At 32.6% G+C, this 14,541-nt stretch overlaps 1 protein-coding gene across 1 annotated transcript; it reads right to left on the bottom strand.

Moving 5' to 3' along the window:
* Nucleotides 1-6,712: 6,712 nt before the first annotated feature.
* LOC7486609 (uncharacterized) lies at nucleotides 6,713-11,290 on the bottom strand. Its single transcript, XM_002306546.4, has 13 exons — nucleotides 10,896-11,290; nucleotides 10,624-10,697; nucleotides 10,446-10,529; nucleotides 10,240-10,320; nucleotides 9,365-9,445; nucleotides 8,841-8,933; nucleotides 8,187-8,366; nucleotides 7,965-8,032; nucleotides 7,785-7,836; nucleotides 7,610-7,663; nucleotides 7,431-7,523; nucleotides 7,251-7,317; nucleotides 6,713-6,967 (listed from the first exon to the last, which is right to left on the bottom strand). Exons 1-13 carry the CDS (start codon nucleotides 11,035-11,037, stop codon nucleotides 6,876-6,878), a joined length of 1,161 nt encoding a protein of 386 aa, XP_002306582.1. The 5' UTR covers nucleotides 11,038-11,290; the 3' UTR covers nucleotides 6,713-6,875.
* Nucleotides 11,291-14,541: the final 3,251 nt, after the last annotated feature.

The following is a 14,541-nucleotide window of genomic DNA, read 5'->3' as shown; positions in this document are numbered from 1 at the left end:
ACATTGGATTAATTAAATTTTTTCTTTTCCCTTTTTTTAACAATTATTTAACACAAAACAAAATAAAATGCAAACAGACACACCCCCTTTGTCACTAATTACTTATAAACCCAAAAATTACACATGTTTACAAACCCTTAAAAATTCAAATTCTAAAAATAATTTAAAACACACATTGAAAATTAATTTTTTTTTTAGCAAAATGGTCTTTTCAAAGGTTGGAATAGGTTAGAGAGATTGCTGGGAACTCAGGAAGCACACCGGAAGCTTTTAGAATTGTTGGAACAATGGTGGCATGTGGGTCTCACGCATCACTGCCACTGGTGGTGCGTGGTTGCACATGCTGTCACCTTTGAAAAGGGAAATTTGGTGGATCAGGAGAAGAGTTTCCTCCTCTTTCTTCTTGTGTTGGTGATGCATCCAACTTTCAATTGCAAAACAAAAAAAAATCACACAACACGATCAATTGAATTATTTGTTAGATTTGTTCTTATCGGTTAATTAACTTCTTATACTATTTCTTCTTCACAAGCCATTGTTGTTTAGGTGTTGCTGAGGAGCAATTGGTAAGACTAGAAAGGAATAGGGTGGCTCATGATGTTGGTGGTGTTGCTTCCCTGTGTGGTGGTTGGTGTTACTCCTCTGCTACCATCGATGGTTGAAGACAGATGACGATGAGAGTAAAATGAAGGAGCTATGGTTCATGACGCAAATAAAGGGATTGTTATGGGTGGTGTTGGTTTCAGTTGGTTAGGAGAAAAACCATGAGGGGGCTGTTTTAATGGTGACCGACACTGTTGGTGGTGACAATCATGAGTGTTTGTCTTTCAAGGGCTGATATGGGAGGGTCACGACTTTTGGTTTGGAGTGGTTGTCTTGAGAGTGTGTTTTTTTAGGACAAGGGAGATGGTGCTTGGATGTAGGGAGAATGACTAGTGATGGTGAGGGAGAGAAAATGTGTGGTAACCGGCGATGAGGAAGAAAAAAAGAGAGAGTAAGGAGCAGTATTTGTTGGATGTTGCTTGGTTCTCGGGTGGTGGTGCCGACATTGATGACAACTGGAGGGGGAGGTAATAGTTTGACAATGATGAAGAAGAAGGTCGATTGTGATGGAAGGCTTGGTTCCCTTTGTTTCAAAATAATTCACTCCTCTTTCTTTATTTTTTTTTTATGGTGGGGTATGCTGGACTAGAAGGTCCATAGTGTGGCACACCATGTCTTCTTCCTTTTATTAATGGTGGTTAATGTTATAAAAATAGGAGAGATAAGGTTGTTAGGGTTTTTTGGTGGATGGGAGGTAGTATTTGAATAACTAATTGAACATGCCATTTCTCCCCCTCCTTTTGACAACACACACACACTCAATTTATATTCTAATTTCTTTGGCTTAAAGGCAAAAAAATCAATCATTGGATTTCAAGAATTAATCTCTATCACTTATTTGATTTTTTGCCGTTTTGTAAGAATAACTTGAAGGCAAAACAAATAAATAAAAACCATTGGATTAAGAAAATTGATTGTGGACCATCTAATTAAAAGTTAGTTAGCTTGGTGAGAGGGTTTTTAATTTTAAAATTGGTCATCTCCCTTCCATAATTATAATTGTATCACTAAAATATAAATGCATTTTTTTTCTTTCTTTATTTTTTTTTGTGTTTTGACTTTTGAAAAAAGGCAACATCAATATCAATTCAATGAGCACGTTAAAAACTGAATGCGTCAAAAGTAGATTTTTTATTTTAAATTCTTTGAAAAAGATGCTGAAAATGATGCAAATACATCAAGAACATATTTTTTAGATTTTTTGCTGCCTTTTTTTTGCTATTTTTTTGCATGTTTTTTAATTTGAGAATGGTGTCAAAAATTGGATTGCAACAATTGGCATAAATTTTTAAAGAATAGGTAGAAGCTGTACCTTTAAGAAGGTAACCCAGGTTAAAGTGAAAACTTTTATCAAACAGAATATTGTGGCAAGGTTTGGAATTCCAGAGTTTATAACCATGGATAATGCTATGGTATTTATAGGGGGATTTGCTCTAGTTAATTCAACCCCTTGCTATGCTCGAGCTAATGGGCAAGCAGAGTTAACAAATAAGATTTTAAAATTAAATATACAGAAGATGATTACTAACAATTCTAAGGAGTGGCATGAATTTTGATGGATGTATTTTGGGCTTATAGAACTTCACCTAGGACTGCAACAGAAATAACACCCTATACTTTAATGTTTGGCCATGAAGCGGTATTACCTTGCAAAGTGAATATTAACTCTTTAAAAGTAGCATACCAGAACCAATAAACAAGAATTCAATACCAAAATGCAATGATGCAAGAGTTAAGGGATCTATATGAGAAAAGAATTGATGTTTTGAACAATTTGCAAACAAAAAAATTATAAGTTCAAAAAGCATACAATAAAAAAGTGAAGAAACAAGGATTTATGCAAGGGACCTAATCTGGAAAATAATTTTTCCACTGGAGTAAAGGATAGGCAATTTAGAAAATGGTCATCAACTTAGGAAGGACTTTTCAAAATAAATCAAATATACTTTGGAAATGCCTACTTGCTAGAAAGTATAGATGGAGAAATACATACAAAAGTTACCAATGGAAAATATCTAAAAAAATGCACACCATCCATATAAAAGGCTAATAAAAAGGTTTCCAAATATAAATATCCTAAAATATAGGAATAGTTTCTCAACATTCTACACACACACACACACACATTATATATATATATATATATATATATATATATATATATATATATATATATATATATATATATATCAATTGGGTAGCAAAGACAGACTCCCTCCTTGCATGAAAGCTAGTCAGCTCTTTTGAAAACCCACTTAAGGCCTTCTTTTCTTGCGCAATTTATTGTCTAACAACAACCAACTTACATTCCAGAGTAGCCGCCTATCTTCAAGCTATTTAAGCTTTAGTTGGGAAGACTCTTTGGACTCCATAAGCACCAAAAGGTTGCAATTCATGTCAGATAGGTTAGGGGCATCAACAAAAACAAAGAGCATATCTTGAAGGCACATGAGGTGTGTTTTACTTACTGTCAATATAGATAGGTTGGGGTGCTCCACCAACTTTGAAATTATTAATCATAGCAATAAAGACACTTGGTTTTTGTCACAAAGTTTAAGGCTAGGAGATTTTAACATACCTAGAAAAAGAGGTTACTATGAATTCTTCCTCTCCACATAACAAGAAAGACCATATATATATATAAGGATAAGTAAAAATTAACTTAAATAATAAAAAAATATAACATTAGACAATTACTTTAAAGGACTAGACCTAGTGTGAAAACAATTGAAGCTGGAATCCCATAAGGTCAACATTACAGACAGAATAATAAGGTTCATAGGAGTGAGATGATTTAAACTAAGGTCAAAACAAATATCTATTCGTTGTTTCTTCCACTTTGCTCTAACAGATATGTCCATTAATAAAGAGGCATAAAGGTCATTTACAATGATAATTGGAGAAGGCTATAATTTGGTTGGGTTACCTTTTTATTTGGAAACAAACTCCTAATTAATTTGGGAAGGGTCAGTTAAATGAAAATGAAAAGGGATGTTGTGGTTGGAAAAGTTTAAAATTGCCTTTTTGATAGCGAGAGGGATTCTTGCTGTGTCTAGATCCACTTGAACAACTAATATATATTGGGGTTGATCATCTAGGTTTGTCATAGGTTGGAAAGATATAGTTTTTTTGACATAAGAGTTAAGAAGTTCAAGGTAAAAAATACCTTTTGTAAAGAATCAAGTAAGAATTCTTTAAGGGATGTTATAATCCATTTATAGAGATAAAAGAGTAGGAACATGATCCATGGTGAGAGTGACTGCTTGATTGAGGGTTTACTCTTGGTTGATTGCTATGACGAGGAAGACAAAAGGTAAAACGTAAAAGAGGGATAATAATAAAAATGAGTAAACGGGTATATGAATAAGAGTAAATAAAAAGAAGTCAGTTGGATTTAAAATTTAAATTCAAATTCAAATTCATTTTGGAAAAAGTATCCATCATTATTCTATCATTCATATACGGTAAACAAAAATGAATGTTGAGATAGATTTGATGTAAAATTCAAAATTTAAATCTCAACATACTCATTAATTAAGATTACGCATTAATTTTCATTCACTAATGGATAATCTTTTTTTTTAGGATAAGTGTTATACTATAAATTTGTATGGAAAATAGATAAAGAGAGTTAGAAGATAACTATCTGATAATTTGATAATTAAGAAAAACTTAAAAGACAAGGGTCACCACATATATAGAATAAGGAATGTGTACATAAGCAAGTATAATAAGTCACGTAATTAAAAGGCATCAATAACTCTTGTGGACATGAGATCGCGGAAAGAACTTTGAAAGATGGGGAGTTATTAACAATTGACAAAGAGTCAGTGGAGAACCTTAAAAGGTGGGAGGTTATCAACAGTTGACATCACTTGATTGATTATATAAGGTGGATTGCAAGGAACAACTTACAAAACAACTCAAGAATTCAACAAAAATTCAAATCACTACATCACGATTTTATTAAGTTATCTTTTAAATCTGAAACCTGTAGGCGATATAATAGCATACGATAACTTTGTAGATGATAATCAATTAGGCTTTCAATTTTCTTTGTAATTAGTAGGCTTACAATTTCAATTTCGTAAATAAAAAAATACCAAAAAAGATGTTTCATTATCTAGGAGTTCCAATTTGTGGAGGTAAGCATAGCATGAATCACTCTATGAATGTAAGTATTCATTTTCTCAGTTATTGAATTTACTTTACATTCAAGTTATTTTAATTATTTAGTTACCTCTTCAATTGAACTATTATTTGTGTGGAAATAAATTTAATCATATTAATACTCGTGTAACTTTGTAATATAAATTTGAAATTAGATGAGTAGATCTAGGACTAAATCCAGAGTTTAAACTAATTAACTTAAAACTCTGACCTTAAATTGTAAGGTCATCACAGACACAAAAGAATCTACATCAAAGAGGAACCATCCTTCCCAATCTGTCACCACCCTTGCATGATTTAGGGATATCCCCAATCATGAAAATTTGGGATCCATATTATGTTTTTCTAAGGGGACTTTGGAGTTTTTTTGTGGCTAAACTTTACAGAGAACAGTAGAGCCTACCTGCTGGGATCTTAATTTTTGCAATTTGGGGAGAACATCTGAAGAAGTGAAGATTGATCGTGGTTGTGCATTAGCTATTCCTCCTATTTGTGTTTCCATCGTTTATGAGTTCATGTCACTACAACAGTCTCAACTTTGCTAACTAGTGACAAAGGTACTATGTGCCATGAAATCTCATTGGAGACCTCTTATGGCAAACAGGATTAAAAAAATGTTCGTTTTGGAATGAAAACTATTCTTTATTCCAGAATCACTTTGGCAAGATCGACTCCCTATACTATATCTACCGTCAAAAATTGTTCAATGAACTTTCGCATTCTCACTATGGTTAAACTAATTATCCAATCGGACTTTAAGCATTTCGTTGACTGTCACCGTTCATGTGGGTGGAAGGGAATGCATAAAGAGATGTGAAAGATTGAAAATTCGACGAATATTCTTTCAAGCCTGGATGAAGCTTTTAGGCTAGAAAGTAAAAAAGAAATCCCACCAACACTACGTTAAATTTAATTAGAATGGTGGATAGTTTGAAGAAAGCGTCAAAATATGCTGTTGCAAGCATATTAACATAAAAATACATGCGATTGAAGATTTTGCGGCACAACCAGTCTTTCAATCTCTCTTTATTCTTATTCTTTGTTTTCCATACTGTTAAAGGACGAGTCTACATGAATGAACAACACCTCAAAAGTCTATGATGCTATGATAACAAACAAATATATACTATTTAATAAAAAACATACACACGCAATTAATTTGAGACACCATAAATTAATAAAAAACATGAATCATATTATACTATTTATCAATGTCAATTCTCTTCATACAATAAAATATAATCACCATTCTTTACCCAGTAATAGTTAGACGAGGGTTATTTTCTTAAAAGAGATGAGATTATAGTTTTAGGGTAAAAGGTGTTAAACTTTAATGAACTACTTACTAGTCAAAGATCTATGAAAAAAAAAGGAAGTCTCCCTTTATTTTTTTCTTCAATTTTAAAAGTTAAGATACGAGAATCATGTGCATCTCATCTGCTTGAGATTAACACTAATTGGATGAAAATTATCATCCTTCACCTACTTGGTATTTATCCCTACATTATTTAACATGTAAATGTAAATATCTTTTGTATTTTTGCATTACTTACTATTTTTACACCTTATTACTTGTATAAATCATGATACATTCATCAATTTTTAGAGTGTTACAATTCCCTCTAAATAACAATTTTGTCCCAAAATCTCAGTGTTCAAAACTCAAATCCAGCTCCGAGTATTAGTCTTTGTTCTTATGTTTTGTTTCCTAAGCCGTGACTACCCAAATTATATGGTGAAATTGAATCCAAAACATTCATGATCGTTCTTAATTCCCACAAGGAGGTTCCTGTAGTTCTTGGCCAGAAGAAAGGGCAATGCCATATGCACAGAAGGGCAGTATACCTTTGAAACAGTTGTCCTCACATCAGAAGTGTTGTCACTCCACTGAAGGGGAGAAAAAAAAAAACGAAAAAAAGAGAGGCAAACGGGCATTCCATTTTGAGAATTAATGACCCATGAAATAAATCAAATTCCTTGATCGCAAGAACATGATTATAAAAACTGGCCAGTTCAAAATAGGCGTCCAAACCCAATTCCATATGAGAAGCCAGTCCTTGGCAATACAGCAACAACCCAAGCCTGTTTACATGTCAACATCATCAACTAAATTTACCGATTTCCATCTTCTTCTTGATTGCCTTTTGACCATGATATATAAATGTATCCAGTATGCCAGAAACAGTGAAAACACCTGGAGTATAAGAATAGTCAACCATTATTAACACACCTAATCATGAAATATATCAATATAAATGCACAAAAAAATAAAAAATGCCACAGATTTGAGAACTTTATATCATTGTTTCTTGAATCTGTTGTTTCAAAATGCAAAACGGACATTACTTTTCTTTTCCTATACATTATTAACCTTAGATTCTATCAAACCTATAGCGCAAGTTATGAAAAAGACCAACACAAGTAAAAAAGGGAGTGGGAGCATCGATTGGCTTTTTTGAGAAGAAATAAGGTATTACCTCCAACTATGGCACACACATTTGTTAGGAAGTGTAAGAACGAAACATGTTCTTCTGTGAAAGTCACCTGCAAAATGCAAATCAGATGTAATCACTAGACCAAAAAACCTCTGAAGTGAAAAATTCAGTGACGTGCGCGCCAACTCTTGAGCTCATTTAGTAGGCTAAAAAAAAGCCTACCTTAATTGGAGAAAGGTCATAAAAGAAGAAAACTCCTGGAAGGGACTGAAGGCGACCTATGTCAGTGCCCCTAAAATGTTCAGTCACAGAAAACTGGAAAAAAGAATTAAAACTTGTTATATCACTTTAGATGATTTGAGACAACATATCAATGAACACTTATTGGACTGTGATCACACCTGATTTGACTGGATAGTGTGTCCACTCACATCTGTGTATACAGTAGGTACTACCTGCAAAATAAAGCCTGTTTGGGTAAAATGCTCGAGAACTGATTGCATTTCCTTAATTATTACCACTAGAAAGGAGAGGTGACACAAAGAAACAGGAGAGGCATTTGTCCTGAAGAATAACCTTGATGAAATACTGGTACATCCCACTTGGTGTTTCTTGTGTCCATTGCACACTGAAAGTTACAAAAATGAGTTTGACATTCCAGCACATACAATTTAATACACAGGAAAGAGGATAAACAGGTCAATCTTCAAGCCCAACAAATGGGTAGATGAAACCAGGATGCATGGAGAAAATTACCCATCAAGAGGATTCACAACACCTGGAAAATATTCTCCGAAAGTCAGCCTATTAATCTTGTGAGTTATCTGTATCACATTGTTCACATTAATCAGATGGTTTGTTTAACATAGCATGATGAGCAATTAAGAAGTGATTGATAAGTTCATATTCCTTGGCAGACACAAGTTCAGTAATTGATATTCAACAGAGATGGCCAGAAGAAGTAGAATCATGGCTTACATTAAAACTATCCTTCTGAAATGCCAGCAGATCATGCACGTGAACACCAGATTGCTGAAAACTCTTCCCAGGTGCAAAATGAAAATTTCCAGCCACCTTATTAACTTCTAAGAATCCATAAATGTTGCATCCTTCACCCTCTTCATCTTTAATCTTTTGGAGAAATCCCTCTCTTTTGCACTGAATGTCACATGTAAATCAGATAAAAAACCATAATTAGAATAAATGAAAATATTTTTGTTGTAATTTGTTATTCAAGGAGAGCAGATGCTAAGATTTTAGATTGATGCACCACCAGAAGTCATAGTTGACTGTATTGAATATTTTCAGAGTATCGAGAGATAGAATTTCTATCATGTTAGTGGTGTTGCAGCTAATAATTGTGCAGGAATCGCCCACTACAATACTACTATTCATTATCCCAAAAGGAGGAAGAAAGGGAGATGGTAACCTAAACGTTAATTTTTCTTGGTTACAGGTACGAAGTAAACAACAGCAGGAAAGGCCAACGATGAAGCATTAGCAATATTGCCAATTAAGATACCGATCAGAGAATCATAAAGTTAACATATGCAAGAGTCTTAACCGCATTCATTCAGTTTGTTCTTGAAAATTGAATCTAGAACTCCAATAAATAATGACACAATAAAGTACCTGGTCCATTAAATCCGGATTTGTCACCGCCCAACCTTTCTTTCGATATGCTTCACGAACGTCCTCACAAGAATTACAGCAGTCTTCATCTGACTGCAATACAAAAGGAGATATAATGGGGAGTAAAACTACGGGTTAGATAAAGAATATAATAGACACGTGACTGTTCCTAGTTGCAAGGAGACGAATTCTGATTTTATCCCAAAGGAACTAGAAAGACAAAATACAGGCTACTACAAAGAAAATAACACATTAGATAAATAATGGAGAAACTAAGGTCTGCCAGTTGCACAATAAAATCAGAAGCAGCTAAATAATTATTACTAGAAGCAGCTAGTTCTATAAGATGCATTTAGCCAACAAACATGATACAAGAATAGAGTGAAAAAGCATTCCAGAAAGTAAACGTGTCTAGGTGAACAAAAATATTAGAGTTCTGAGTAGATTGTCCCACATGTATGCAGTTTAATAATAAATACGAGATGAGACAGTTATTTCTTAGCATTGATGCTAGACAAACTTACCGCTTCCGCACCATAACAGGAGCCACAGTATGTCTCGTTGTGCTCAAGCCTGCCACCATGCCTCTGCAAAGGCTTTTCAATCTGTGCCAAGCACGAAAAGGAGTCAAGCGTGAGGAGGGGGAAGGGGAGGGGATGGGGATGGGGATGGGGTACAAGTTGTTAAGAGTCCAAGAATGATATTGTCAACAGCGGAGTAAAGAAAGAAATAGCCAAATTGCACTTATGAAAACAACGGAGAATTATAAACATTGCTTGAAGATCAAGGAGATGAAGGAGAAAAAGCTCCTCTGAAAGAACGCACAGCCTAACATTTCTATTTTTCTACCCCTGGCTTGTAAAATACAATTTAGATCCAACTAATCTCCACAAAGACACAAGACTAAAATAAAACACTTACAATCAGCTATCTATATCTCTGACAAACGACACCGATGTCAGATAGTCAAGCTTACAGTGAGCCAATGGCAAAACAGAGCCCCCCTTGAATGATACCAAGCCTTAACTTCTATCATGCTATGCATGCTTTTTTTCTTTGTGTGTGTTAAGCAATACATGCTTTCAAAAGACAGGATTGGTTCTTTTCGTTGGTAATTTATTTTCATTTTTAAACCCTAGCTCGGCTCCTCAAATGACTCAGAAAAACAAAGATAGATTCTCTTCTGCCATTCACATCAGTCATAGCACAAATTAACATAACCCTAAAACTAGCAGAGATGAGCTTTGAGTAGACAAAATACTGCTGATTACGTGATGAATTCACACAAAAATTAGCACTCGAAAAAAATCAAAGTTAATTGCTCAAGCTCAGATCAATTCACAGATCACAAACAATGGTTTTTTTAACATAGAAAGTTTAAGCAAAACTGAATACCAACCTTAGGGGCACCAATTCCATCTTGCCGTGCTTCTATGACATTTCCATGAAAATCTAGTCTTTTCTTAATTATATCATGTTTCTGCAAGGCATCAAAAACAGAAAATTTAAAACTTGGGAAACAACCAGGTCAAGAGCATGAAGCGAAGCATATGCATGCAAGTATAAAAGAAAAAAAGAAAAAAGGTGAGGTCTTATGGTACATACTACATCAAGATGTTGCTCTCCACTAATATCCATGGCATCAAGGCTAAGAATAGAGCACGGAAGAGCGGGGAACGTGACATCAAACTGCAGTTTAAAGCATCACATGAATCAATTACTAGAGCAATTCATCCAAGCAAGCGTATTAGGACCAAGTGATACACATTGAAAAGAACATTACATTGATACGTAGAGTTTCTCCTCTCGAAGTATCCACCACTAGTTTTGTTTCAGTTACCGCATGAAGATATAATCCTGCAAAAATAAATTTAACAAAAATAAGAACACCAATAAACACAACAAACAGTACAAAATTTGAAAATAAAATAAAATAAATCCAACAAAAACCTAAACCCCATCCCATCAATTTCTCAAAAACCAATCATCAAAGCTACCATACTCAAAGACGAATAATAAGCATAAATAAAAAAGGAGCAAAAATGGTAAACATACGGAGCTCGGAGAAGAAGAGGAGAAACATAACGACAGAGGAAGCGAGAGTGATAACGCCACCGGAAAGCGTACGGCTGTAGAAATCCTCGTTGATTTTTGGATATGCATCCAAATTCCTTAGCTTGCTCATTAACCCCTCCATTTTCTCAATACTTAGATCGATACTTCTTTTTGTATTTCTTATTCGTAACCTAATCTATGGGTTTTTTTTCTATACAAACCCAAGATTTCATTTATTTAGGTATAATGAGAAGGTGCAAATCTAAATTATGAGCTGCTTATACGCCTCGCCTCTTCGATCTTATTGGTTTATTAAGGAGGAGGCGTTGAAGGATTTTTGAGATCTCTCTCTTGTTTCTTTTCTTTTCCCTTTCCTTCAACTTTCACCGATACGGATACGTATGTCCCGCGGGCGGTAATTACGCTCTACGGATTAGTGTACTTCTTTCTACATGTTTCCATTTTTTTCGTCTTTGTTTTTTCTTTTTTTTGTCTTTCACGTCTAATTGTGTGTTTGACAACGTGAAAATGTGTGATAATATTAATATATCAAATTAATATATATATATATATATATACACACACACACGGTAAAAAGGAGCCGTAAGTAATAGACATGTAAATTACTAGTTTAGAGGCGTGGTGTTTATCGGCATGGACAATTTTGTTGAATCTTGGTGACGGAAAAACCGAGGCCCAAAAAGAGGTTTGTTTGTACTTTGTATACAGTTGAGACCATTTATAGGATTTTGAGTAAAATCAGATAGAGCCCATAGAAAGGTACAGAGATCTGCAAGTGGCATAATTAGATTACTCCTGAGAGAAGGGCTTTTACTACCAACTAACAACTGGGACCCATATGTCATTTCAACTTGCACAACCTCTTCCCGAGCTAGAAATTTAGTCTTGTTTAAGGGTTTTCAGAACCCTTTATTTTTATATTTTAAAAGTTTTTTTTTTAAATTATTTTTAATTATTTTTTTATTTTTTCAGATTATTTTAATATATTGATATCAAAAATAAAATTTTAAAGATAAAAAAAATTATTTTAATATATTTTCAAATAAAAAATATTTTAAAAAATAACTATTATTATAATATTATTAGATGTATGAAAAACAAATGTGTTCTGTACAATACTGCGTATCCTCATAAATCGGATGGATGTGTCATGAAATTAAATAATTTTGTGTATATAAATATTTAATTTTATTAAGTTGTAAGACGGAATATAATATTTATTTAAAATACTTTTATAAAAAAATAAAATAATTATCTAATATTTTTTGAATTTGATTTATAAGAAAATAAAAGAATTTGAATTTGATTTCTATTGTCAACCTTTCATTGGTAAAAAAATAAATATATAAAAATCAATTTATTTTAATTTCATTTCATTTTTTATGTAAAAATAAAATAGAAAATGACATGTTAAATTTTTAATTGGTATAAAATTTTTGTTTTTATAAATATTTCTCGAGACAAATTCACTTACATTTAAAAATAAGTGAGCATGTCTCTAAAATATAGTTAAGAAAGTTTCAAATTTTGAATATATTTTATTTGCTAAAATTTGATCTAATCATATTAAATTTTTATAATAAATTAATATAAATATTTTTATTATGAAAATAAAATATAATTGTCAATATTGAAGATTTAGAGATTAATTTTAATTGAAATCTATCAAATTATATGATAGAATCAAATTTCTATGCTAGATTTGAAACAATTTCAGATTTTATGTATGAAATAAAATATATCTTCATACATGAATAGTAAAAAGCAATTTTGACTAGTTATGCATAAATTCTTTTTTTTTTTTTTTTCAAAAATGATTACCAGTCATGCAATCCGCTGACAGAGTAACGGTTGATAAGCTATGATTGATGGAAAATCTTGGTTATTTTTCTTTCTCCTGTCTTGGTGACCAACAATGCTTGACTTTTCTAATACATCCAGGTATGCTTCTTCCGACAATTTTCCAGATCTGTTCAAATGGCTTGCTTACTTGACCATGCGACATGGATTCTATTATTGGTAAGTAAACTGGTTTTTTTTTTCTCAGATAGGAAAAAGCTTACACGTTTCCAAAACCCTGGATAACAAACTTCATAGCATCCCTGCCCGGTGATTCACCAAGATCTACTGGCTTTCCTGTAGCTTTGACCACCCATTCAGAATTAACAAAAACGCTAAAAACCGTGGGAGTTTTACTGCAGCTCAAGACCTGTTACAGTGAAATTACCATGTTTTTCTTGAGTGGAAAAAGATGAAGCTTCGAGGGTGGAGATGTTTCCGTTTTTTTCACTGGGTCAATTGCTTATTAAAAGATTCTACGGGGTATTTATGTTTTTTTATAAATTTTTTAGCACATTAAAAATATTTTCTTACCTTTAAAATCAATAAAATTTAGAATAGTTGATCAAGAATTTTTAAATTTTTTATAAATTTCTTAATAGTAAAAATAACTCGGGATCAAACATTTGTTGGACTATTGGATAAGAGTTTTTCGGAGTTTTCAAATATCCATGTAAAGTGAATATACATCTTTAACCTTGAAAAAGACAAAAAAAAAAAATAGATTTTGCATTTGAGAGTGTTTTTGTACTTTCACATAGGTATTTTGTGTGATTACCAGGGTTATGGAAGATATTTTGATATTGTTTTTGAATCTTTTAATGAGAAAAGCTGTTGACGCGTGCTTAACATGCCACAACGAGTGGGTGGTGCCTGCATCATTCAAGCGACACGTGTGATGCCACATATTGGCCAAGTTTGACCTTCGACCGTCTCCCTAGATGTGCCACCATGTCCTTTTCCATGTGAAGTGACATGTTGCAGCTTATAATAGTCAGATTGTTGCCGATGGTCGTTTGATTTTTTACCCCCTCTTTTCTCTCTCCTGACATATAATGTACAACATTGTCCTATTTGTTTCTTACTTTTCAATTTCGGTCCTCTTTCTCTTAATTTCTTATTTCGTTATTTTTCCATTTATAGAAGTTTTTTTTTGTTTTCAACTTAGTCCTTCAATTACAATTCCTTATATGTTTTTTCTTAATTTCAGTCCTCATTCTTTTAATTTATGATTTCATTCTTATTCCTTTTATAGAAGTTTTATTTTCAATTTAGTCCTTCAATTGCTATTTCTCATATGTTTTTCATTTCGGTCCTCATTTTCTAATTTTTTTCCTTGGCACTTTTGTTGAAGTTTTTTTTGCTTTTAATTTCATTATTCAATCAAATTTTTTGTTATTTTTTTTTTCAATTTGACCTTCATTCTTTTGATTTATTTTTTCTTTTATTAAAGTTATTTTTCAATTCAATTTAACCTTCCAATTGAAAATTTGTAACCCTCTAATTAATGTTTTTTTCACCCTTATTTTTCTTAGATCTTTTTGTGTAATTGATTTTTTTTTTTTCTGATTTCATCTTTCGACATTTAATTTATTAAGAATTCAACTTCGTACGATCTTATCGTTCCAAATTAGTTTTTTTTAATGTTGGTTTTGTGATTATCTTCAAGTTTTTTCTATGAATTTATTATGGTTTTATGATTTAGGTACATGTCTTTTTTAACATAAGGTTTCTTTAGTTGTTTTGTTTCTGTTTGATTTTTCAAGATATTATTCTAATTTATCTA

This window comes from Populus trichocarpa, chromosome 5 (genome assembly GCF_000002775.5).
Source record: "Populus trichocarpa isolate Nisqually-1 chromosome 5, P.trichocarpa_v4.1, whole genome shotgun sequence".
Lineage (NCBI taxonomy): Eukaryota > Viridiplantae > Streptophyta > Magnoliopsida > Malpighiales > Salicaceae > Populus > Populus trichocarpa.
The sequence above is the reverse complement of the archived record's forward strand: the minus strand, read 5'-3'. Positions and strand labels throughout refer to the sequence as shown.